Source organism: Apus apus, chromosome 6 (genome assembly GCF_020740795.1).
Source record: "Apus apus isolate bApuApu2 chromosome 6, bApuApu2.pri.cur, whole genome shotgun sequence".
In the NCBI taxonomy this organism is placed as follows: Eukaryota; Metazoa; Chordata; class Aves; order Apodiformes; family Apodidae; genus Apus; species Apus apus.
This window is the reverse complement of record NC_067287.1, coordinates 15,060,034-15,082,876: the sequence shown is the minus strand read 5'-3', so window position 1 is coordinate 15,082,876 and position 22,843 is coordinate 15,060,034. Positions and strand designations below refer to the sequence as shown.

Sequence of the window (22,843 nt, the reverse complement as noted above, 5' to 3'; positions counted from 1 at the left end):
GATAATCCAGGGAGGATGGAGTTGTAGCTTGGTGAGGAAGATCATTCTTTACATTTGAATTAACCTGTGGAATTCAACTGTTCATGTTCTTCTCAAGATCCTCCATAACTGAGGAAGGTTCAAAGAAAAATAATATTGATAAGGAGAACATCTCTAGTTTGTATGATGTTTTACTTTAATCCCAATATAATATAATATGATAAAAATAAAGGCATTATATTCTTATGCTATGAGGAAATTGGATGAGAACTAGGAAGAGGTCTGTCCATATAATGGAGTTTGATACCTTCCGTGTGGTCTTTGTTAAGCCTTTCCTTACACAGGAGATAGCAAGAGGCATGCTTAAAATAGCAGATGTAGCTCCTGATACTTAATGTATCATATGATATGTTTTACTTTGGGATTAAAGGAAAACAAAACATTTATGTCCTCTTCCCATTCCTCTGAGTGGGCAAAAAACTTAGTAGGGAGAAGTAGTAACTAGGTCAAATTTATGTCTGGTGCCAGTCCTTGCATTTCAGTAAGTGGGACACCAGGGAGAAGTTTTCCAGGAAGAATTAAAGCCGAGAGGGGTTCTGGCCCAAATGGTAAGAGAAAACCTATTGTTTCTGAAAAGAGATGAGTGCAACCCAGACTTCCTTGCTGTTGTCATACGTGATTCCAAATCCAAGCCTCCTGGTTCTGGATAGCCTTTCACAATATTTTTCCCTACACTGCATTTTTGAGTTGCAGGATTATGTAAGGACAAAAACAGGATTTTTTTCATGTTGGCAAAAGGGTCTTTTCCAGCTTGGTGACATGTGTGGATGCCTGGCAGTGCCTTATCAGGGCAGCCAGGCACAGTCTAGAGCAGCTTTTCCACCACCCTGGCTAGGACCTTGGAATAAGTGTGTGTGTGGAGGAGAGAGGACAGTGCATCCAGAATTGCCTTCCTGTTTTTTTCAGGGATTGGCATAAATTGATTGAAATTTGGAACAAGGAATGATACAGCTTTATTGAGCTGCTCACTGCAGACCTCACTCACCCTGCCTGAGGTCTTGTCTTACTGAATTTGGATTCTTCCCTTCCTTTAAATAGCACACATAAGCCTTGTTTTTGCCAGCCTGCAAGTGCGTTTTCATGCACTTGCTGCCTTTCTGCCCACAAGAATGGGGCTAGAGGGGCACCCCTTGTCAAGCCTGCAGAATATTCCAGTGCAGCCCTGGCTGGAACCTCAGATGGGCCACAGGCAAGACTGAAATAGCACTTGCAGCTAATGCTGCCACCACCTGGCAGCTCATTCCCAGTGTATATTTGATTCATTCTTCGGGCTGACTCACTACAGTGAACGACAAGAGCTCCAATCCATATTCATACTAGGTGCTAAGAGATGGAGCTGTCTGCAGACGAAGGGAAGACAGCAAGAAGGGTTTCATACTCTGAGCCAAGGCTGATGTCTGTCTGGATTAAGTCTGGAAACCGAGTGTGTGCCAACTTGCCAGCCAGTTGGAGAACACAAGTGTCTGATCTCTTAGCAGTGCTCAACTTTAACACTGCAGTCTTCACAGATGTCATTACTTTTGAACTATGGGTTAAGTGATTTGATCTAGGGTCCTCCTAGGGAGGCTAGAGGCTTCATCCTCTGGGGAGGATGGAGCAACAAGCAATTACAATTCCCTGGCCTCTTCCTGTCTGAAATACTAATGCAAACCATAAGCAAAAGCTATAGGGAGAAAGCAAAACAGAAAAGACCAAATAAACACTAATTACATGTAAAATGTTCCCTATACAAAAAAAGGTCTCTTGCTGTCTTTTATTTCTCAAAACCAGCTGCCTTCTCTCTTTTGGAGGAAGCAACTGCTTGTCAGCTCTCTGCACTGAGCAATCTGATAGTGGCACAGGACTTCAGGGGTCAGTGAAATTTCAAAGGTCAGACTTTTGCTCTCAGTTACACCACTGAAACACTGTAATGACACTTTTGGAATCAGTGCAACTATGCTGAATTTAGACAAGCTCTGTGGGATTCAAGTCAGCAAAGAAATTTTAGAGGATTTGTTTTATTCTAGGTAGCAAAGCTGTCTGTGCTCGATGATTTTCCAGATATGACTCAACATCAGTTTGTGATCCTGTTGTCTTTGAAATGTGGTTTTAGACTGCTGCTGGGGATGATGCTGGACACTGTGGAAGTGGTAGTCTCCAAGACACTAATGCATTGGAAGGAAGGAGGCTGACAATTTTAGAGAAATAGTGGAAGAGTTGGGATTTTTTTTTTTGTAGTTTGTAATAGAGTTTGTAATAGGAGCCTCCTGTTTCTGCAGATGGTGGGTCTGTTCTGGGAACGGCTGAAATTTCTTAGCCCTTTTTGTAACTGGCAAGCAGGGGATTTTCAGGAAGGGATTGTTCTCAGGGAATATGGACACACTGCTTTCTGCAAACAGTGAAAAGTTGGACGTGAACGCACTACTTTCATTATTTCCCCTAGACATTTCCGTTCACTGGAAAATGTGTTTTGTACACACTCTCTAAAGTATGTTAACCTGGTAGGAAACTGGGTATATCCTTAGCAATCAAATGAAGGCCTTGCAGAGCTCAGTTACATGCTGGAGGAGTGTGAACACAGGACTAGGAGTTGGGGATTGCTGTGTTTCACATCTGGGCCTGACACTGATATACTGGGTGCCTGTTGTCAGGTCTCTGAGTCTTGCTCCCTTGGGACCCTAGGTATCATGAGCAGATTAACTGTAAAACATCACTGTAAATGGAAAGCATTGTCATTGCTGAGCATTGCTGTCATACTGGGAATATTTTGGCTGATTTGTTTCAACACAGCAGCACCTTCTCAAAGTTTGATTTGATCTAGAAATGACCATTGAGTCTTGGGCACAGGAAAACATGAAAAGGTTGAGGATGGGTTCATCTAGGGAGGGTCTACCACAGCTTCCCACAGGGTTATGGATGCAGTGTCAGGCTGAGTCTTTTGGCATGATGGTGGATATTAGGATGGGTTGGAGTTACAGGATCAGACTTTGTTATGCATTCTCTGGGATCTCTATTTGGGAAACACGACTTCATTAGTGTCAGTGCTCATTGGTGAAACTGAGAGCAGAGTTTGGCACAGAGCAGTCATGGCTTCTCAGGAGTTTGAATTGTTCTTGCCTAAAACTGAGAAGTGGTAAGATGCCATCAAGAACTCCTTCAGACTTTTCTTATAGTACACTGAACCAGCAAACCAGGGAACCAGTACTAGGCAGATCAGAGTCGTCCTCATGGTCACCTACCCATAATAGGACATTGAGTCTCATCTCTCATTCCCTTAGGTATGGTAAGTATTGCAAAGGGAGGCAGTGCTGGCCTGGTCTATTGAATTGTGTTCACATTAATTGGTTTGCTCCCTTCCCAGTGGTTCTTCCGAAGGTTGCACATGCTTTAATTATGTATGCATGTCCTGTCAATGCATATTAATTGTGTTACGCTTCTCCTCTGCAGAGGGAAACTCGCCCACGGCTGAAGTGTAACTAATGATGCCAAACCTTCTCTGGAGGCGTGTGGTTGTTTTTTAATTTTGTCAGTTCAGCCCTTCACCCTCCCTCCCTCTCTCTTCACATGGAGTTGATTAAACCCTGCTCTGTGCCTGTTGTTGTGATTTCCCCCACCTTCAGTTTTTGTGGCTAACCTGATTCCTGTCTCTGGTTTTTTTGGGTGTCGCCATCTGTGCTGCGGCCGTGTGCTCACTTGCATGCAGTTGAGGAAAGGGCCTCCGGTGCCTCCGCCTCCAAAAGTCACCCCCTCCAAGGAGATCAAGCAGGAGAACATCATCAGTCTGTTTGATGACAATTTTGTCCCTGAGATAAGTGTGACAACCCCTTCGCAGGTTAGCTGCTGCGCCCTGCCTTTTACTTGTCTGCCTCTGAACTTTTCCTTTCGACCTTTCTTTTATTTGGAGATGTCAAGCCATGAAACCTGGTCAGGTGAAGGAGGAAGGCAAGCTCAGCATTGGATCTCAGAAGGCAGATAGGAGGCTTCCTTAGTGGGGAGGGTAGATAGAAGGCAGCTTTGACTAGCATGTTGCTCTTCGGGACCTTTAACTCATAAAAGAAACACAAGAAATGCAACTGGTGAAGATGCCCAGAAGTAAACACTGCATTTATTCAGCAGCAATGCACACGGATATTCCACAGTATGCTCTCTTCAGACCCTCTGATCCTGGGTGTGGATGAAACGTGTTTTCTGTGCTTGTACATCCCCAAGTGCCTACCCTGGCATCTGTGCCAGTCCTGGGAGAAGGCAGTTTTATGCTTTCTGTGCCTCCATATGTGTCACTCCGGCAGTTCTGGCAGAATCTTTCTAATTATGTGGCACCTTTTGAAGCCCTGGAAAAAAAAAGTAATTTCAAATTATATATTTTCCTCTTGACTTCCCTTTTGATTTACCTTTCTGCAAGAGAGGATGACCAGGTCAAGAATTCTGGGGTGGATGTAGGAGAGTGGCAGACCTCATGTATGTAGGAGCCTGACCAGATTTCTGGCTGTATCATGAGATACTTGCACCTACTTTTTTTCTTTATTTAATATATATACATATATATATTCCCCCCCCCCCCCAAATGCTTATTAAAGCACAAATAATATCTCTTCTAGTGCTCATCTGTGACTCATTCCTTAACCATCATGCTGCTCCATTGCCTCTGGTGTGCCAACTTCCACCCAGCTGCTGAGGAGCAGAAGTAGAGTGGGGAGGGAAGGAAGTCCATGTCAGATTGTGCACTGCACTAGGTAAAGCTTGCAGAGCAGAGAGACTGTTTGACAGCAGGCTTGGAAAGTGGGGACCAGAGGCAGCTGAGCAACTCTCCATCATTTTCTGTGCCTCCTTCTGCTGTATCATAATAGGCAGCTCTGTCTGCCCCATGAGTTGTATTGTATATTACCATGTGAACACCAGCCCCATAGTCAGATGTACTTTTCTGCACCTGATCAGTGATCTGGCCCAGGATGGGGTCTGCTGTGACTTTCAATCATGTGGGAGTTCTGAGGGAGGGCTCTGGTTGGCAGAACAACCTTCACTGAAGCACCCAACAGCCACCAGCATTCAGTGCGTTGCCCAGGGCCGTTCCTGTCATATGTCTTAGCTCCAGTGAGCTTTCTTGTGGGAGATTTGGGTAAAGGCAAGAGGTGCTAGCCTTTCCATGTAAGTCTTGAATGGCAGGTAAGATTATTCCATGACTGGAGCCTTTGATATCTTACTACCAAAGAAAACAAAAAATTGGGGTTGGAGCCTCTTTGATGGGTGGTCTGGATGTGCTGGAGGAATGTACTAGAGTGCCAGATGGTTTTTGCATACTGGTCAGGGTTTATTCTGAGATGGGAGAGCTTGACTGCTTGTCCTCATGCTTGTGGATCTCAAAAAAAGAGATGTTCACAAGAGAGAGAAAATCTCTTAAGAGAATTTTGGTAAGAAGAAACTAGAGGAGGTGAAAATGGTGGTGGTGTGGGTTTTATTCAGAGGACTTTCTCTTAAATAGAGTCTCTTGCTACTTTGCAGGCATTTTCCACTGTGTGGCTATGATGTAACTGGAGACCAACCTGTTACACTTCTTGTGTTGTTGGAAAGTAGATGAAATAGTAGGGTTAGTGAGCTGGGAGGTCAGTGGAAACAGAGGCAAATCTTCCTGGGCTTCCTCAAGAGGGTAGCTTCCTCTGAAGCTGAGTAGAAAAGAGTGCCTTTTAGTGGCTGGGCTGAGTCTAAAAATGAAAAGTGATTGTTTCATTTTGAATGCTAATGACTCATGTATTTGTAGTGATTGTTTTCTTAATGGTGATCAGTGAATGCGGCATCATTATCTTTAGCTACAGCATTAATCAAAGGGAGTTATTCAGTTGACTTTGAAGAGAGTAGCAAAGCCTCTCAAATTTATGCTTGGATAGAGGCTTGTGTGTGCATGTTTCTGGGATGTCTGGAAATGGAAACAATTTGCAACAGTATTTTTGGACTGCAGAGTGATTCAAATTTCTTAGGTAGGGTGCCATATTCTCTGTTTCTGTCTCAAAGGGAATTAGGAGCTTTGGGAGTTAGCTTTGAGGTCTCTCAAACTTGTCTTCCAGCTGTTTGAGTTGCTTCCTACCTTGACTGGTGTTCCTGACGTAAGTTGTATGGATGGCAGCTCTTTTGTATGTGGTTGAGGGAGTTTGTCCTGGGCCTTCCCTACAAAGGCAGCTGGATGAGCTATGTGGAATAGCTATAAATAGCAGCCCTTCTGAGTCCTCAGTGGCAGTGATCCTTTTGACCACAGCAGGTCAGGCGCTCACACCGTGTCAGCCCGTTTCTCCAGGTGGAAAGATGAATGATTCCTGTGGAAAGGCTGAGGTTTGGTTTACAATGGCCCCATGTGAACTGCCTGTGATTATAGAAACCAAGCAGTCAGGAGTCACATCAGCTGTTTGCATTGCCACCACATCTTCTGCTCTTGCAGCCTTAGCTCCTGGATGTCACATACCCTCCCTCTACTGTGTGTGTGTGTCTAATGCTCATACTGCTTTTCTTCCTCACTGCTGCCAAGTTTGATGCCCCTGGGCCCTTCCAGGAGGGAGCCAGCCTGTTGGATCTGGATTTTGATCCCATTAAACCAGATGCCACTGTGGGGAAGACCCCCACACCTGCCTCCCAGGTTGGTTCATATCACCATTCCTTGTCCCTTCATAACTGACTTGTTGCCAAGTGTGGCATGACCTGTGCCTACAAGGATGATAATGTGGACCTGAGCTAAGGGATGTCTGGGCTGGGTGCTCAGACCTGTGCCTTGCAACTGGCACCTCGGTCTTCTCTGCTGGATGTAAGTCCAGAGGGAATCAGGTGGGTATTAGCCTGGCCACAGTCTGGCACTAGTTGTTTGTGAGATGCTTGTGATTTTCTCTAATGATTGACAACTTGCTCAGATTAATTGATTTCCCTCCCTACATTAGCATCCTCTATATGCTATATGGACTTTAAACTCAGTTCAGTGCTTCTGTTAAAAATTGCTCTCAAAGGGATTTCTAATAAACACACTGATAATCTGCAGTTACTTAGGGTGAATAAAGCTGTATACAGGTATTAAGTGATGTGAAGCCCTTCTGCACTGCACAATGCAGTATCAAAATCAAGATGCCTAATTTTGGTCTGGTCCTGTCCATTGTCAGAGGCAGGTGGTCAGTGCTTCATTTTATGGCTAAATGGCTGGAAGCTCTGAAGTGCATACTGAATTTGGCTGTTATCCTCACTGAGACTTTCTATTTCATATGTATGAAATGGTTATTTTTTGCCTGTGGTTGCCATTAACATTTATAATAAATGCAACCGGGATATTTGCAGTATTTCTCCTGTATCATATCAAGTAGGCCTGAATGACACAGATTTTTTTTGTAGCCATAAGGCCTCTCTTATTAGAGAGATAAAACATTAGGTATTTGATTTTTCTACATTAAAATATTGTATCTGAAAAACACTAGTTATTATCACAGTTTTATACACAATATGGTAAGCTACCAATTTCTGAAACTATCAGCCGAAAGGCCTGACAGAACAAGCTGCATACCAGGATAAGCTTTTTTTCCAAGTCTATATACTGGGATTTTATTTTTTCCCCTGAATCGCCAGGAATAACTTGGATAATTGAGTGTACTGGCATAGGATACAAGTAAAATTTGAGTTAGAACTACATTATTTGTTACCCTTCCAGCAAGTGACAAGTATTACAGAGTGAATTTTCCAATACTACTCAGCATATTTGGTGTTCTAATGTATTTATTATTAGCTTCGGAAGTCTTTCAAAGGAGGAGTATGAAATCAATACTTTCTAATCAGAAGCACAGTACAAAAACCCTAGTGAAAACCACCTAGTTTTCAAAGCAGTCAAATTTGTTTTCTATAGAGTGGGCAAAGAGGTTAAGACTGAAATCATCCTTTTTTCTGGAAATGATTTTTTTCTGGCTATGTGATCTGAAACTGGTAACAGAATGTGGCTTAGCTGTCTCCCTTCAGGCCAGAGGTAGAAAAAACCCTTCCTCAAATGCCTTGGTACTTGAATTTGAATGTGCAGTGGGGAGGGGTGTATAAATTCAGGTACTAAAAGAAGATGTTTATACATGTGGAGATAAGTGCTGTTGAATGTGTATGTCTGCTTCAGTCTGATCAGCATCTGTAATGTTTCTACTCACTGAAATAATCACCTATAAACATGTTTTGTTTTTGTTGCTCTTTGACATGCTTAGTCTTTACCTTGGGATTTATGGGAGGTAAGAACGTCATCTGGCTTTCCTCTCTCATCACCTACTGTGCATGTGCTGGTGCCATCTCTATACACTCACACCTCTTCTTTCCCTTCCTGCTTTTCCCTTCTGCTGAACCCACTTTTGCACCTTCTGTGGAGTCCTGGGGGCTGCCACATGTTTGCAAGTCACATCTGTCACACTGAAATTTGTCTCCACCAGCACACAACCCCCTTGCCTTTCCCTGCTAACTCACTTATCTTTCCTTTGGCACGATGCTGTGACATCCTTCTCAAACTTAATCCCACTGTGTCATCATCCTCACCCTCTACTTCTCAGTATTTCCTTAACTCCGTACATCCTGTTGGTCTTCTGTGTGGTGCATAGATGTCTCAGCTGTCCCTTGTCCTTACTGCCTGTACCATTGCATATACATACATGTATGGAATTATGTTGTTCATTGTCCATCGTTGCCAGAAAGGCTGATGTGAAATAGCTCAGCCTGTGTCGACACTGAAAGTTAAGTGTGGGCTCAAGACTTGCCTGGCATCTGCCTCAACCACATCTTTGAAGCTTGCTGACAAAGGGACACCCTGCACATACTCTGTCTGAACCAAAGCCAGACCCTCGTGTATGCCCTCTAGATATATCGGGCTTGGGGAGGTTTCAGATTGCTGCAGACTAGCCCATTGTGAAATATTTCAAGTACAACTACTTTTGAGCCCCTCTGGGCAAACAGCCAGCAGCATGGACAGAAAATGCTTGGTCTGGGTACTTGGGTTTGCTATTTGAGTTGACTTTAGCCCATGGTGTAGATGTAAGCATATGGCTTTTGCTTATGCTGGGGACTTGAGTCCTGCCAACCTTTCCATTCTTGAGGCCCAGGTCATCACCTGCAGTCAGTATTTGGGAGAATGTGACTTAACCTTTGCTGAGAGCCTGGGCCAAGGACTCGCTGTGACCAGTCCTCTGCTTCACTTGACCTTGGGATATGTCAAGAAAGAAATTTCCCATATGTGTTTTATCAGCCATCAGTGTTTAACATCTGTCATTGCCCTGTATGTGCATTGTCAGTCTGTTTAGTAAGAAAGAAAACTGTGTTCTTGCCAGGGAAGATTTTATGCCTTTCAAGTGGACGGGCAAGGGTGAGGTATGACTGTATCTGAGCTGTGCTTACATTCTGAGGTGTAAAAGGCTTTTTGGGCCATTTCTTCCATCCTAGAAACTGATTTCACCCAAAGGAAAATTCAATCAACTGAGGAATGCTGCTAGACAGGATGTTATCACCATGCCAATTCTCATCTTGGCCGACCATACACAGTTAAAGAACAGAGCTACCTATAGCTGGGGATTCCCTGTAACTGGGGAGTCCTCCTTTTGCTCTTCAAGTCTTCTGAAATGTTTTTGCCCTAATGTTGTTCTCAGATAAAACAGACCCATATGCCACAAGGTTAACAGTTGCATAGGAACTTGCATGCAGTAGAACTTGCTTAGATCTGCAGACAAGCAAACATACATTTGGTGTGTATGATGCTGCTGTTTTGGAATAAGCAAAACACTCAAACCTGGCAACAGCAGTGAGCAGTTCTCCCTGTGGTACCTTTCCATGACTAGATGTGCTTTTATAGGCTTTGGGATGTCCACAGGTACATAAAATAGAAAAATAGGTAGCTGACATGAAAATGCCCTTTGTTGAAATTCAGGGAATTTATTTAGATTCGGTTTCTCTGGTTATTAAATGTTGGTTTTGCAAATTAGCTGCTTGTAAAGAAGGAGCTCAAGTCAAGCTTCTTTTCACTTGTCCACATAAAAAACATTCTTGGCCAGGTTGTCTTGGGCCTGGCATCTGTCCCAGTTTCAGCTTAACTGAATCAAAATTAAAAGCAACCTGGGAGTGAATCTAATTAAACAGGAGAAGCCTTTGTAGAGTTTGACATGCATACATTTACCTTAGCACTACCAAAGCTGCTGTGGGAATCCTCTGCAGGATGGGAACAGCTCTGCTGTTTGTAATATCCCCTGGCAATACAGGCCTGTGGACAGGATGATGGGCAGACATGAGGAAGAATGTGATATAAGAGGAAAGTATGTGTTAAAAGGGCACCATTGGAGCAGCTTAAGGTAAAGAAATGGCTCTTTGTTAAATCAAGCGTTTATTTCTTTGTTATTGCTGCTGTTACTAGAAATGCACTTGGAGCATTGTGCCAGTGCACACCTAGTAGCCAGATGGTGTAGAGTTAAGGGTTACTTGTGGTTTTTACTTTACACCGGGGTTTTGTAGGGTTGGAACTATGAGATTTGAACATTCAGAAATGGGGATGATGCTTTATTTTGAACATGGCTGTATTCAGGGGTATGTGTGTTTACTAAATGTATGAGACACATAGGCATGCTGAAGCTGGTTAATTCCCATGTATTAAAAATGGAAAATCTCTGCATAGCAAACTCTATTGTGCAAGTGTGGGTATCTGATTAGGTTCTGCAAAGGGACATGTGGTATAGGGAACAAATGGATATATACTGATTGTGAAGACTCTTAGGCTGCAAATTAGACCGTTGAGATTCTTGGCAGAAGTCTTCCCAGATGCTCCCTGGTCAGTCTCCCAAGGAGCTGATCTCCAGCATTGATGCCACCAAATCCAACCTTGTTCCTGTGATGCTGCAGTTTCTGGGAGGGGCAAATTAATATATTTAATTTTGCATTAAAACAGAGTTAGCTTGACTTTAGGCAAGGGAGAATAAAAACTTGAGCTGCTGCAAGAGTATCAGAGGTGTTTACTTGGTGTGTGTGGTTTTTTTTGTGCACAGAAACCCCTGTCCCTAGACTTCCCAGAACAGTCTCTGCTGAGCAGTGATTTGCAAGTGATGCTGAATGTTTCTCCCTGATGGTGGCAGCTCTTGTGCATTAGAAACTCCCCTCTCTGCCAACACAAACGTGCATGTGTATACACACCATGCAGTGTGTTCATAGCAAATTATTACTAATGGTATATTCACAACAGAATCCAAATTCATGACTCTTTGAGCCTATCCAAAACCATATTGGGTTAGCAGAGTTTTCAGGTCACTTTGATTCAGTAGGTTTCATATCTGGACACATCATCACCCTGCTCTTCTGTTTTTGGGAGTCTGCAAAGGCTTCAATATTCCTTGATTGTTGACCCTTGGAAGTAGCCTATTGAGAGATCCTTGTCCTTTGACATGCAAGCAGACTTGTTTTCACATACAAGTGGGCAATCTATATATAATTATCATAGATACAGTGCATGTGTAAAGTAGATCAGTGACTTAGATAATGAAAAGAGAGGGGCACAGGATTTCTGGCATTTTATTGATTTAATCTGGAGTATGGCCTGCTGCGTGGCTGGAATGAGGGAATGTAGGTGATATTGTGATTTTCCTGGGTTACACAGAAAGAGGGAGGCACAAACCTAGCAAAACCCTGAGGTTTCTCGCCTATTTGTCAGCAGATGGCAGCAGTCAACAGCATAGAGCACTTGGACAGACTGAGCTGCACTCTTCTGCACACACAGGTAGCTATAATGAACATAACTCTCCACTTGGATAACTTTTGTATTGCAGCCTGCAGAAGCAGCCCATGCAGGAGCTGAAGCAGCTGGATCAGAAACAGCAGCTGGAGGTGAAGCATCTAAAACTGAAGCTGATTCAGGATCGGTAAGCACCTCTGGGGACAGCAGTCCCTTTTCTCTGTTACATCCCTTTGCCATACAACAGATATGGGAGGCTGGCCTGGGAAAAGAGAGATGTGGTTGCTTGGAAAAACCCATCCCTGCCGCCTCAGCTGTTACATGGCTCTTATTCAGAGGCTAGACTTAGCTGTTGCCTTTGATCTGTGTCATGCATATGGAGATGCTCAGCTGGCACATCCACAAAAAGAACTGTCCCTTCACCCATGTTGTGAAGCCAGCTCACAGCCCATCCTGTGCTAAACTTGCATTATCTGCTTGCTGTTTACCTGCTCTGTCCTCTGAACTCTGGTGTCCCCTGAACATTCCTCTTTTCCTGACCGTGCCACCCTTTTAGGGGACTGGAGTAGGTCACATCTCATGGCTGCTTGGTTCCTATAGACTGTTGCATTTGAGTTGTCTGTTCCACAAGGGCTCTATAAGAACCACATTGTAACTGAAATGAGTGGGAAATGCCAGGCATTATGGTCCCAGAAAAACTCTAAATCCTCTCTGCCCTTTTGCAACTTTAAGCAAAGGAAAACAGCAGTCACCTCACCTGCCCTCTCCCTGCTGCCTCTGCTGTCCTTTGGGGTGTTTTTGTCACTGGCTGGTGTGCTGGGAAAAGCCACTAAAGCCATGGGTAGAGTTGAGATGTGGCTTCTGCAGGGTGGACAGGGAGCTGCAATTTTAGATTCTCTTTTCTCCATGTGTTTTTTTCCTTCCCTGGCTGCTGCTGCCTACCAGAGTTCTCTGCCTGCTGTTGTTGTGGAGACTTTCCCTGCTACTGTCAATGGCACTGTGGAAGGAGGTGCTTCATCTGAGAGAGCTGACATGCCTCCAGGATTTCTGTTCAAGGTGAGCATGTGGTGGTGGGGCACCAAGTTCCTGATGATTTTTTTCCCTGTAGTAAATTAGTTACTTTTGCTCAGTATGACCATTGGCTGTCGCACATTGAAAAGGAGAATGGAAGCTGAAGGAGAGATGCAACTTACTCTTCAGCAGCCAGGCTTCATACAGTTCCAGATGTTTCAAAGGACTGTATAAGGCCATCGATGCCTGTGTCTGGCTGTGTTGTATAGCAAAATCCTTCCTCTCTGCTGCAGTTACTTCTGTCTCTGATGGTGTGGTAGTATCAGTCACAGACTTTGGATAGTAGATAAGAAATTGTGCTTCAAACTGGAAAGATTAAACTTTGATGCAAGTAACAAATGAAGAATAGTTTGAAATACCAGTAGAGGCAGAGGACTTCATGTTTGGGGAAATTAGAAAGCCAGGATGAACAGGAAAAAATACAGGATTAAACAGAGAAGTCCTGTGGGTGTTCTGAATATGCCAAAGATCACTCACAGCTTGTTTTGAAGGTGTGGAGGAAAGAATGATTCTGGGTGAGGATAGGCCCCAAATTTAATGTGCATAATGCAATATGGTAGCAAGACTGCACTGATGTATCATGCCCTGAAAATGAGAAATGACAGCCTCCTGCTATAGGAATGCTGCTCTTCTGCTTTAGTCATGTCCATGTGTTTTGTTGTTTTTTTTTTTTCTTCTGGGAGTTCTGTCAAAAACAGAAGAATGTCAAAACCCTGAAGAGCAATGGAAGGCTTGTTGCATTTAAACTGGTTGCAGGCAGCAGTACAGACTGTAGTGTTTGAAGCAGAAAGCTGAACACAGGTGTTGATGGGAATTAGGTTGAATACCAAAGAGAAAACATGGCAGGACTCAGTCACTCAAAGATACAGACTGATACTCTTCCCTGTGTTTCCCTGTTTGCTGTGACAGAGATGGGAGGCTAGAATCTTTAGTACACTTGCAGTCCAGCTGCAAAAATAATCCAGATTATAATTCAAGAGAATACAGGCTTTCTACCCTGTCAGGTTTTAAGGCCCATAATATGAGAATTCAGCCCATCTAAGGAAAGACAGGAAAGTGCTGATGCATAAAAAGTTGAATGTTGGCTGCCCTTCTGGCAAAGGTGACCTACAAGCTAGGATGTATGAATAAGCATGTAGCTTGTGGTTATTGCCATATATGTAACTTTTGTGACCCAAGCTCATCCTGCCTTGAGCAGCAGGTTGGATCAGATGGCTTCCAAAGGTGCCTTCCAACCTGAATCATCCAGTGAATCAATGAAGTGGAAAGCCTTGTCACCTGTTACAGAGCTGGATGACAGAAGACTGGCCTCACCCAAGCTCTGCTCTCCTCACCCCACAGGTCCAGGCCATGCATGATTACACGGCTACTGACAGTGATGAGCTGCAGCTGAAGGCTGGGGACGTGGTGCTTGTGATTCCATTTGAGAACCCTGAAGAACAGGTGAGTGAGCAAGACAGGGTGTGAGCTGGGGCCAGAAGGAGCCAAGGAGATTTCCAGAGCTGCTTCTTCCTCCACTAACAGTCGGCTGGCTGAATGCAGAGCCATCAGTTTGTGGCTGGGAGCTGGTGGGACACCCAGTTCTCCTTGAGCTTGAGATTGGCTTCCTGCAACAGAAGGGAGGACTCTGCTTGTGATTGGAAAGTTGAGACCTTATCCTGCCTAAAGCATGTGAAGTATCTGTGGCTTCCTATCCCTATCAAGGCATTTGAGCCAGTACAGTGGCTTCCTTGATCAGGGAGCCCAACAAAGCCCATACTTTTCTGCTTAACTGCTCCTAAACTTGACATATGTTTGCTGTCACCACTGCAGCACAGACTGTGGCATTTCTGGGAGAGAGCCACATCTTATGATTGTTTTCTCCCCTTTTGAGAAGTGCTGGACCTCTGAGAAAGCAGCTTGCTGTGCATAATATTTTGTACTTTGGCTTAGCAAGAGCTGTTTTCAAAATATAATGTTTGGTCAGGAGATGGCAGCAAAACCAAAGGCTGGAGCAGGTTGCTCTGCCCCAGAGAACAGTATAACTATCCATCTCCAACCTGAATTTAATTGGTGATGTTTTTCTTTAATCTGAGCTATTTCTAGAAACCTTTAGTAAATCCTTCTTACTTGCTCTGTTTGAGGGATTACAGCTGATAAAGTCTGCAGCAGGTTTACTACTTTGAGGGAGGTGGTGATTTTATAAAATTCATGCTCACGTCTCCAGGTTTTTGTTTGGAAAAGGATGGGAATTCTCCAAGTTGATTCAGTAGTCACCAGCTCTTTGGGTTTGGCCAAGCCCAGACAAGATTTGGATTACAAAAGAGGTAAAGAGAAGGTGATCTTCACTGGCCACAGAAGATGTCGATCCTCTTTGTGGATCAGTTCTTTGCTTTCTGAATGATGGAGGCAGATCTTGTTGCTGCTTGGAAAATGAGACCTACAGTGTACCAGCAATTCCCACAGAGCTAGGTGCTCTGGAGGGAAGGGTTGTATGGGGAAGAGGCAGTGATTCCTTTTGGAAACAAGACTTCACGGAGTGAGACTGCCCTGCACAAGCATTTGTGAGCATTTCTTTCTCAGAAAGTGTTCTGGATGGGAAATGAGTGGCAGCTCTCCTGGTTTCTGTGGTAGGAGATGGCATTTGTGGAGCAGTTTTTCAATGCCCTATGTTTGCACTCTAGCTGGATGTGGGTGCAACAGCCATGAACTCGAGACTCTCCAAGCTGCAGAGGGTGAGCTCTGAGTGTTGCTAACATGATGCTGTAGCTGCACTGAAGCCGTCTAACCCTCTTACAGCATATCCCGTGCTACAGCTCATTTCCCTAACCTCAGCCATACCCAGCCAGAAAATGTTGGCTGTTAACATGTGCATGAACTGTGCACGTGAGTGGAGGTAGCTTAGAATAACACTGTCTTCGTCTTGCAGCTTAGTTGTCAGTTTGGGGGTACATCAGCCAGGTTTAGATTCACCTCTTGAGAGAAGAAAGGGTTGAGGGCAACAATGCTTCTAAGCTGACACTTCAAGTGATGTGGTTCAAAATTAGCAAGGGTCAATCTGAGTCCTTGTATCCAATTCCTACAGTTGAGGAGACCCTTTGCAGCAGGCTGCAGTGGGAGTGGTGCATGCTGTATGGCACATGCTATGTGCACATGGATGAGCTTTTGTGCTTGCTGTGCTATGAGCTGGAAGCTGCCTTCCAGACACTTGGACCCAGCATCTTCCACCTAGTTGTTCATCTTCCTGATTTATGGCATGTCAGTCCTGCAGCCCCTGCAGCTGGCTGCTGCAGATGGGCTCCTGTCTCATGCCATTCCCATGACATTCCCTGAATGCTCAAGTCTAAGGCAGCAGCAAGGGCTGACTGAGCCTGCGGACACCCAGTGTAGCCTGAAAGGAGCAGGGAACTTGGATATGATGCCCGATGCTTGGTCCAAGCTGCTGCCTCATGAAATGTGCAAAAAACAGGACAAGAGGGCAGAAGCTGCAAAATGGCAGCAGAAAGCAATGTGTCCCACTGATCACCCCTGGTGAGGGCTGCAACACTTCTGCATTGTGCAGGTATGTTTTTAAAGAACATGTTTCAAGGGAGGCTTAGCTTGGCCTTGTGTAGATACCCAGGTAACTCCTGCCAGTTCTGGGAAAGCAGTGTCAGAACAATGGTGTGAACCACACAGCCATGCCCTGTTTCCCCACAGCTTCAATCATCTAGTTGCCTGAGCAGTTCTGCCCTGCCAAGTTGTGTAGCTGAAAGTGTTAACGTATCTCTAAATGAGTCTGGTGCATATTTTTGCCCAGAGGGGTGGATGCAGAGCTGGCTGAGTTTGGAGAAGACCCCTGTGCATCTCTCCTGCCTCATTCTGCAGTCTTAACCCATAGGCTGTCCCACTGCAAGGGACTCACATGAGGGGGTGTATTTGCATGCTGAAGGGGTACTTCCATGGTGGCAGCTCCCAGGCATGCAGAAAATAGGGTGGTTGCTCATTTGAACTGCAAGCAGTGCAGCCTTCCTACCTTGATCATCTCATCTCCTTAATGTGTTTCAGATGGAGCTGAAATCTCAGTGCTAGGCACCTTGCAGGCAGAGGGTGAAAAGTCTGGTTGTCCTACTGAGTAGGTTCTATCAGGCAGGACTATTTGCTTCAGTGAAAATTCATCCCTGTTTATAGGTGTATTGGTGGATAAGGAGGAGCCTTGTCTTGAGTCTTTCATCACATGTAGCACAAGTTTGTGAGTTTTGCCCACCTCAACTTGCATCAAGCCCAACAGACTGCTGAATGTTGGGAAGACTCAGCTCCCAGTTCTCACAGACCAGAATTTCAGCATAGCAAACAAGACTTACTTGCCTGTATCACCTTTTTAAAATACTAATCATCCAGGTTCCCTGACTGGAGCAGGGAATGAGCACCTCCAGGGAAGGATTCATCCTTTCCAAAGACCTGTGCCCAAGATGGGTGTGATGAATTGAACTGTGGAGATGCCAGATTCTTTTATGACTGTGGAGGAAGCTAGACCCCTCATGTTTTGATTGTGAAAGGTGAGATAGGTGATTCCCATCCTGTAGCTCTAGAGACTTTCCTTGGCAGAATTTCTCCTGTTTCAGTGGGTGTAAATTGTGACTTGTTGCTATTGTACTTACTAATTATTTATAGATTCACTGTTTCTAGACACTCTGGGTCAGACAAGAGTTTTGGTACTGACTGTGGTGCGATGTAGCCTCTTCCTCAAAAGCCAAATGTGAGCATGGCTTTGATAATGCCTTGACACCTCCTTGGTCTGCGCTCTGTAAGAAGTTGTGCTCACATCTGTCCTTCAGCATCTGATTTCTGTCTTCCCCTCCAGGATGAAGGGTGGCTGATGGGAGTGAAGGAGTCTGATTGGATCCAGCATAAGGAACTTGAACAGTGCCGAGGGGTTTTCCCAGAGAATTTCACAGAGCGGGTGCAGTGAAAGCCCAAGCCCACCGGATGCATTTCTGCTGGAAGAAAGCAAGTTTTCTAGTAGATAATGGAAAAAGAACAGCGAAATGAAAATGAGAGAATTTTAAAGGAACTGAAGTCTGAAAAAATAGTCAACTTAAAGGGTCTGGTGTTCTCAAAGGGCAAGGTTTCAGAAGTAAATTGAAGTTGAAAGTGTTATCAAAATATATACATATTAATAATAATAAGGCAAGTCAAATTCCCTCTTCCCCCTTTGGTTTTAAGACCATTTGGATTCAGAGGACTGATGCAGAAGTAACTCAATGTGGTTTTCTAAATACTGCATGGATTGAATTGGCAAAATGTCAGTCTGATCCCTGGAGAGGCGGTATTTGTCTAATGGCATGAGTAGGAGCTGCATTTGCTCTTGGGTGGGTTAATCTGTTTTGTCTTGAAGGTGGCTTGCATGGCAACCGTAAAAATTCGGCCTTCCCTACATGTTCAACCTACAGTAGGCCTAACTTTCTGTTATGCTGTTAAAAAAATATTTAGTGTATAGTGTTCACCAATACAATGTACTTGTGTGTGTGTGTATATTTTATTTTCTTCCTTTAAAACAATGTTACACAAACTGATTTTGTACATGTAAAGACAGAAGAAACAATATGGAGAGGGCATGGAGAAGATGAAATGTGTCAAGTTGTGCTCAGTCTGAAGTTCTTTCAAATGCAGACATCTAAATTCTCTCAGTAGTACTGGCCTGTGAAATGCTAAGGGTAAGGGACAAATTGGAGAGAAACAAGAAAAAATAAGCAGATGCCATTTAGATGGCTCTGAAATTTAGCAGAGGGAATCCTCTGCCCCCAAAACCCTGTAGGTGGTTTCAGGAAAGCTTTGATTCAAGTAGATGGAAGATAGCTCTAAAATCTGGCTGGTTAGAAAATTTGCTTTTAAAGAGAGATAAGGGAAGAATTTTTTTTGGTGAAAATGTCTACAAAAAAACACTGAGGAGAAACTAGTTTGCTTTCTGTGTTTTTAATTGGCATTGTTATTTGTGGAATTGTATTTCTTGTTTTCTTTTGAAGAGTTCTGTAGGTGAAATATTGTTAGATCAGCTTTCTCCAGTGCTGTGCTGGTGATCAAGTTAACCTTTATGAAAACTGGACTCTTGAAGTACTCTTTTAACATGGCTGCATGACTTCATAATATTTTAATGCATTAGAAAGGAAGGCAAGAATATCACAGTGTCAGTGTCAAGAAGACACTCTGCGGTCTTTTACTGATGCTGAGACCTTTCCTTTGCTCCTGTTTGCTTTTGAGTTTTGTTTTTTTTTAGTTTAAACAAGCAAATGACAAGGCTGTTTCGAAGTGCACATTACACTTGTTAAAATAAGCCTGTCTGACCCTCCAAGACTCTTAAAGTCTCACAAAGGTACTTTAAACTTTACTTGAATACTGATGCAGCTGGCAAGCAGGTCAGGTATTAACATTTTTTATGGCTTTTCCCACCCCCTCCCTCATGATCTTTTTGCCTTGAAGGGATTTTTAACAGTGAGGTTACCTCCTGTTGTAAAGGGACAGAATCAATTTCTGAAATAATCTTCCTAACTGTTAGGAGTGGGATTTTGTCAAAGATGCACAGAATGCTGACACACACTACTGAAAATCGCACCTTTTCCAATCTGTTTTATTTGTTGGACAACAAAAAAAAACATTGTAGGGCAAAACTGGATTTTTTTTTTTTGGCAAATTTTAGTTCAGAGGGATAGATCAAAATTTTGATTAGAAAATACATTCTTACAAATGCAAGAATTGCTCAAGTTCCTCTGCTTTTAGCTGAGTACATGATCTGTGCTACTTATTTACAACAATGTAACAGGCATAAAAATCTGTCCTACATACCAAATTCCACTCCCCCCCCCCCTTTTTTTTTTTAATAAACATACAGGAATTTATACTTCACATCACTGTTACAAAGCCTAATTGAATTTATGAGTAACTGCTCACAATACAGAAGGACTGGACTCAGCAAGTTCTTGTGTAGTGAGCTGTTGCTTTAGAATGCTGCCCTTTTTGAGGTTTTGTTGTTTCCTTTTTCACTGGGGTGGTCTTTATTATTACTTTTTTTCCAGAAGATCTATTTTTATGCATTGGTGACTCCCACTACTCCTTTAAAGAATATTAATAGAAAAAAATACGTGTAAGTATACATAGAAATATATATTAAAAAGCGGGTTGATCCAATTAACATAATGCTGACAGCTTAAAATGTTTATTTTTATGCAAAACCTGTGGATTATTGTTGTGTTTTTTTTTTTTTTTAAATAATTACAAGATTCTAAGTACCAGAGCTGCAAGTAATTGTTCTAGAGCATTTAAAAAGCTGTGCTGATACCTAATTTATTGTGGGGTTTTTTTGCTGTTGTTGTTGTCTTCTGCTGTGTTGGAACCAGATGACTGTCCCAACAAAGATCCTCTTAAGGCCTTTTCATTTTATGGAGTTTGCAAAGCAACTATCCAGTACTGTATTGTCCCTGCAGAAGTGGTAACACGCTGCAAAAAAGGGATTGTTTTCAAGTCAGGTGAATGATATTGCTAGTGGGGAGGATGTTTCATCTCCTTCCATTTGTTTCCCCCAACCCAAAAATCCCACCCCCAGAAACCCCTTGCTTAGAACAGATACAGTGGGTTACCTGGATCTTGCATTGCTCACAAATAAGTGGTGTCAGCACATCTCAGATTCTGAAAGTGCAGGATCAGACCCACAGTTTATAAATTGCCTTATATGAGAGTAGGATGGCATAGCAGGAAGCCTGTAGATGGCCATGTGTTCTGAAGCCAGGAGATCCCGTCTCCTGAGTCGTGTCAGCCCCTGGTAAACAGCTGTAACTTCTCCGCTTTCTGTATTTTTACATCTGCTAAAGACCTTGATTTTGGTTGGTATTGCTTGGTGAAATGAGTTTTTGTTTGGCTTAGGACTGATTCGAATAGGAAGAGGGACAGTAAACTCCCAAGTAGGCTGTGCCCACAGTGGTTTTTCAGTTTGCAGGCTGAACTGAAAATCTGGGGAAAAAAGTTGTAAGGGTGACCTGAAGTTGTAAGGGTGACCAGAGACAGTTTTTATTTAAATATTCTTAGTGGAATAAAAAAGGGAAAAATTGGAACATATTAGAAAAAGAACCTTTTCAAAACAAAACATTAATCTGTAGGGTTGATTTTTTTCACTTAAAAAAAAATATTATGACTTTGGCTATAGTGAGTTTCTTTGAAGCAAAAATGTGAAACCTGTTTTGAAAATACTGAAAGAAAATGTTTGAATGTTAATAGTCTTTTTGCCTTTGCCTTTTTTCATAATCTGATGACTGATTTCAGTTAACTCTAAATTGCATTTTTGGTGAGTACATTATGCACTGAAGGGAACCCAAAGAAGCCTATTGCCCAGTTCTACTCCACCAACAGGTACACTGGACACATTTCAGGGATTGCCTGGCATCTGGCCCAGCAAAACTGCTATTTCCCCATCTAATAATCTTCCACTTGATTGTTTTACTGGGTGAACAATAAAAGCATCTCTCATCCTAGGCCGTTGATTGGTTTTGTAGCCTGGCTCAGAAAGACATTCTTGCTCTATCGTTCTCAGCTTGGTCACAGATTTATGACTATAGGTTTATGATGCTGCTCCAGTTTGAGCCTAATCCCATTGTGCAGTGGGAATTATCATTTACCCAACTGATAAGAAAGAAATAAAACATTGCTTTTTCTCTCTTTTTCTAGCTTAGCAATGTCACTAATATATCTTTATTAGATAGAAATAGGGAAAGGTCCCAGGATGAAGATGAATGAGTTGTTCCAGGCAAGACTCCTGCATACTGTGCTACTTTCCATGGGCATTCCTCACCTGCCTGCTTTTACCACCTTTGTGTTTCTTGGCTGTGAAGGTGATGCAGTAAGAGGGATTGTGCAGGCTTTATTCCAGCTGCTCAGAGATAGTCCTGCTTTATTATCTGCTGACCACAGTCCTTGAAGCTTTGTTCACAGTTGCAGAACCCTCTCCCATCCCACTATCCAAAGACCATGCCCAAGGAAAAGACCCTCTAGTCAAAGGGGGAGGATGGAGGGATGATACATGATCTTTTTCGTCTTGTTTGCCTCACCTCTTGGTTCCTAGGAGTTCCAGAACTTCTTTATTTAGAGCTGAGACCAAAATGTGAGTGGCCAAGATGTGCATGGTCAATATGATAACAGGTGTTTCTCTCTGGGCTGCCAAAGGGAAGCTATTCCTTGCCACACAGGTACCATCACACGTGGCACTGGTGCAGACACCTTTGCTTGCATGCTCCAGTTCAGACATTTCTGAGTAGCAAGCTTCTGACCAAAAGGGGTCCTGTGTGGTGCCCAGAGCTAGATTGTGTCACCAGCCCTTGTGAAGCTTGGGTTCCGTGGCTTATATGCGGAAGCTGAGAATTAGAAAGCCATTTGAGAAATTTTGTTTATGAAAAAGGAGAAGCTACAGCTGTAAAGACTGGTCTCTATGAACTTGTGCTTTGATGTGTCTAATGACTATAATTCCGTCACCTGTTTTTACAGCTTATTCTGCTAATCCTGTCCCTAGTCTGCATTTCATGTAGATGGTTCCTACTTCAAACTTGCCAGATGCAGTCCTGGGCTTATTGCTTCTCTTTAAATCAAATGGCAAGGACTTCAGCAATGTATTGGCTATCTCATTTCCCTCTGTTCATTCAGTCTCTGAGTTTAACCACAATGACCTGAGAAATGTTTGGGTTTTGAGTGTTTTTTAAATTGTTTTAATTTTTGTTTTGTTTAAACAAAGCTGGATAATTCCCATTGTATTCAGAGCTGTGATGCCAAGTTTCAGTGACATGTACTAGGTGGATTTGTCCCATTTTGTTTCTTGGCAGTGTTCAGAAATATAATTTGTGTCATCCAAAGTCCTGCGTTGGTTTCTCTCTCTCTTCGCACCCCTTCCCCCCCATCCTGCCTTTATATTAAGAAGCTGAAACAATTCAGTACTATTTTCTCCTCAAAGAGGTGGGTAGCTTCAAAGAGGCTTGGTTTGTCCAGGCACCATTGACATGGGGAATCTGTACAAATCCATGGGATGCAGATGGTGATGCTGGTAATTTCCTGAATGAGTACAACAGCAGA

At 43.3% G+C, this 22,843-nt stretch overlaps 1 protein-coding gene across 9 annotated transcripts in view; it reads left to right on the top strand.

Annotated features, from left to right (window-relative positions):
• Window positions 1-22,626, top strand: part of BIN1 (bridging integrator 1) — a 95,247-nt gene extending 72,621 nt beyond the window's left edge. For 3 of the 9 annotated variants that reach the window (XM_051622843.1, XM_051622838.1, XM_051622837.1), the window contains 7 exons: window positions 3,722-3,850; window positions 6,533-6,640; window positions 8,223-8,246; window positions 11,802-11,894; window positions 12,653-12,763; window positions 14,120-14,221; window positions 17,601-22,626. In XM_051622843.1, the coding sequence (XP_051478803.1) occupies window positions 3,722-3,850; window positions 6,533-6,640; window positions 8,223-8,246; window positions 11,802-11,894; window positions 12,653-12,763; window positions 14,120-14,221; window positions 17,601-17,708 (675 nt within the window). In that variant the 3' untranslated portion in view covers window positions 17,709-22,626. Of the gene's footprint in view, window positions 1-3,721; window positions 3,851-6,532; window positions 6,641-8,222; window positions 8,247-11,801; window positions 11,895-12,652; window positions 12,764-14,119; window positions 14,222-15,441; window positions 15,493-17,600 lie in introns of all 9 variants that reach the window. The other 6 variants (XM_051622842.1, XM_051622841.1, XM_051622835.1 and 3 more) reach the window with 5 other exon arrangements.
• The last annotated feature ends 217 nt before the right edge of the window (window positions 22,627-22,843 follow it).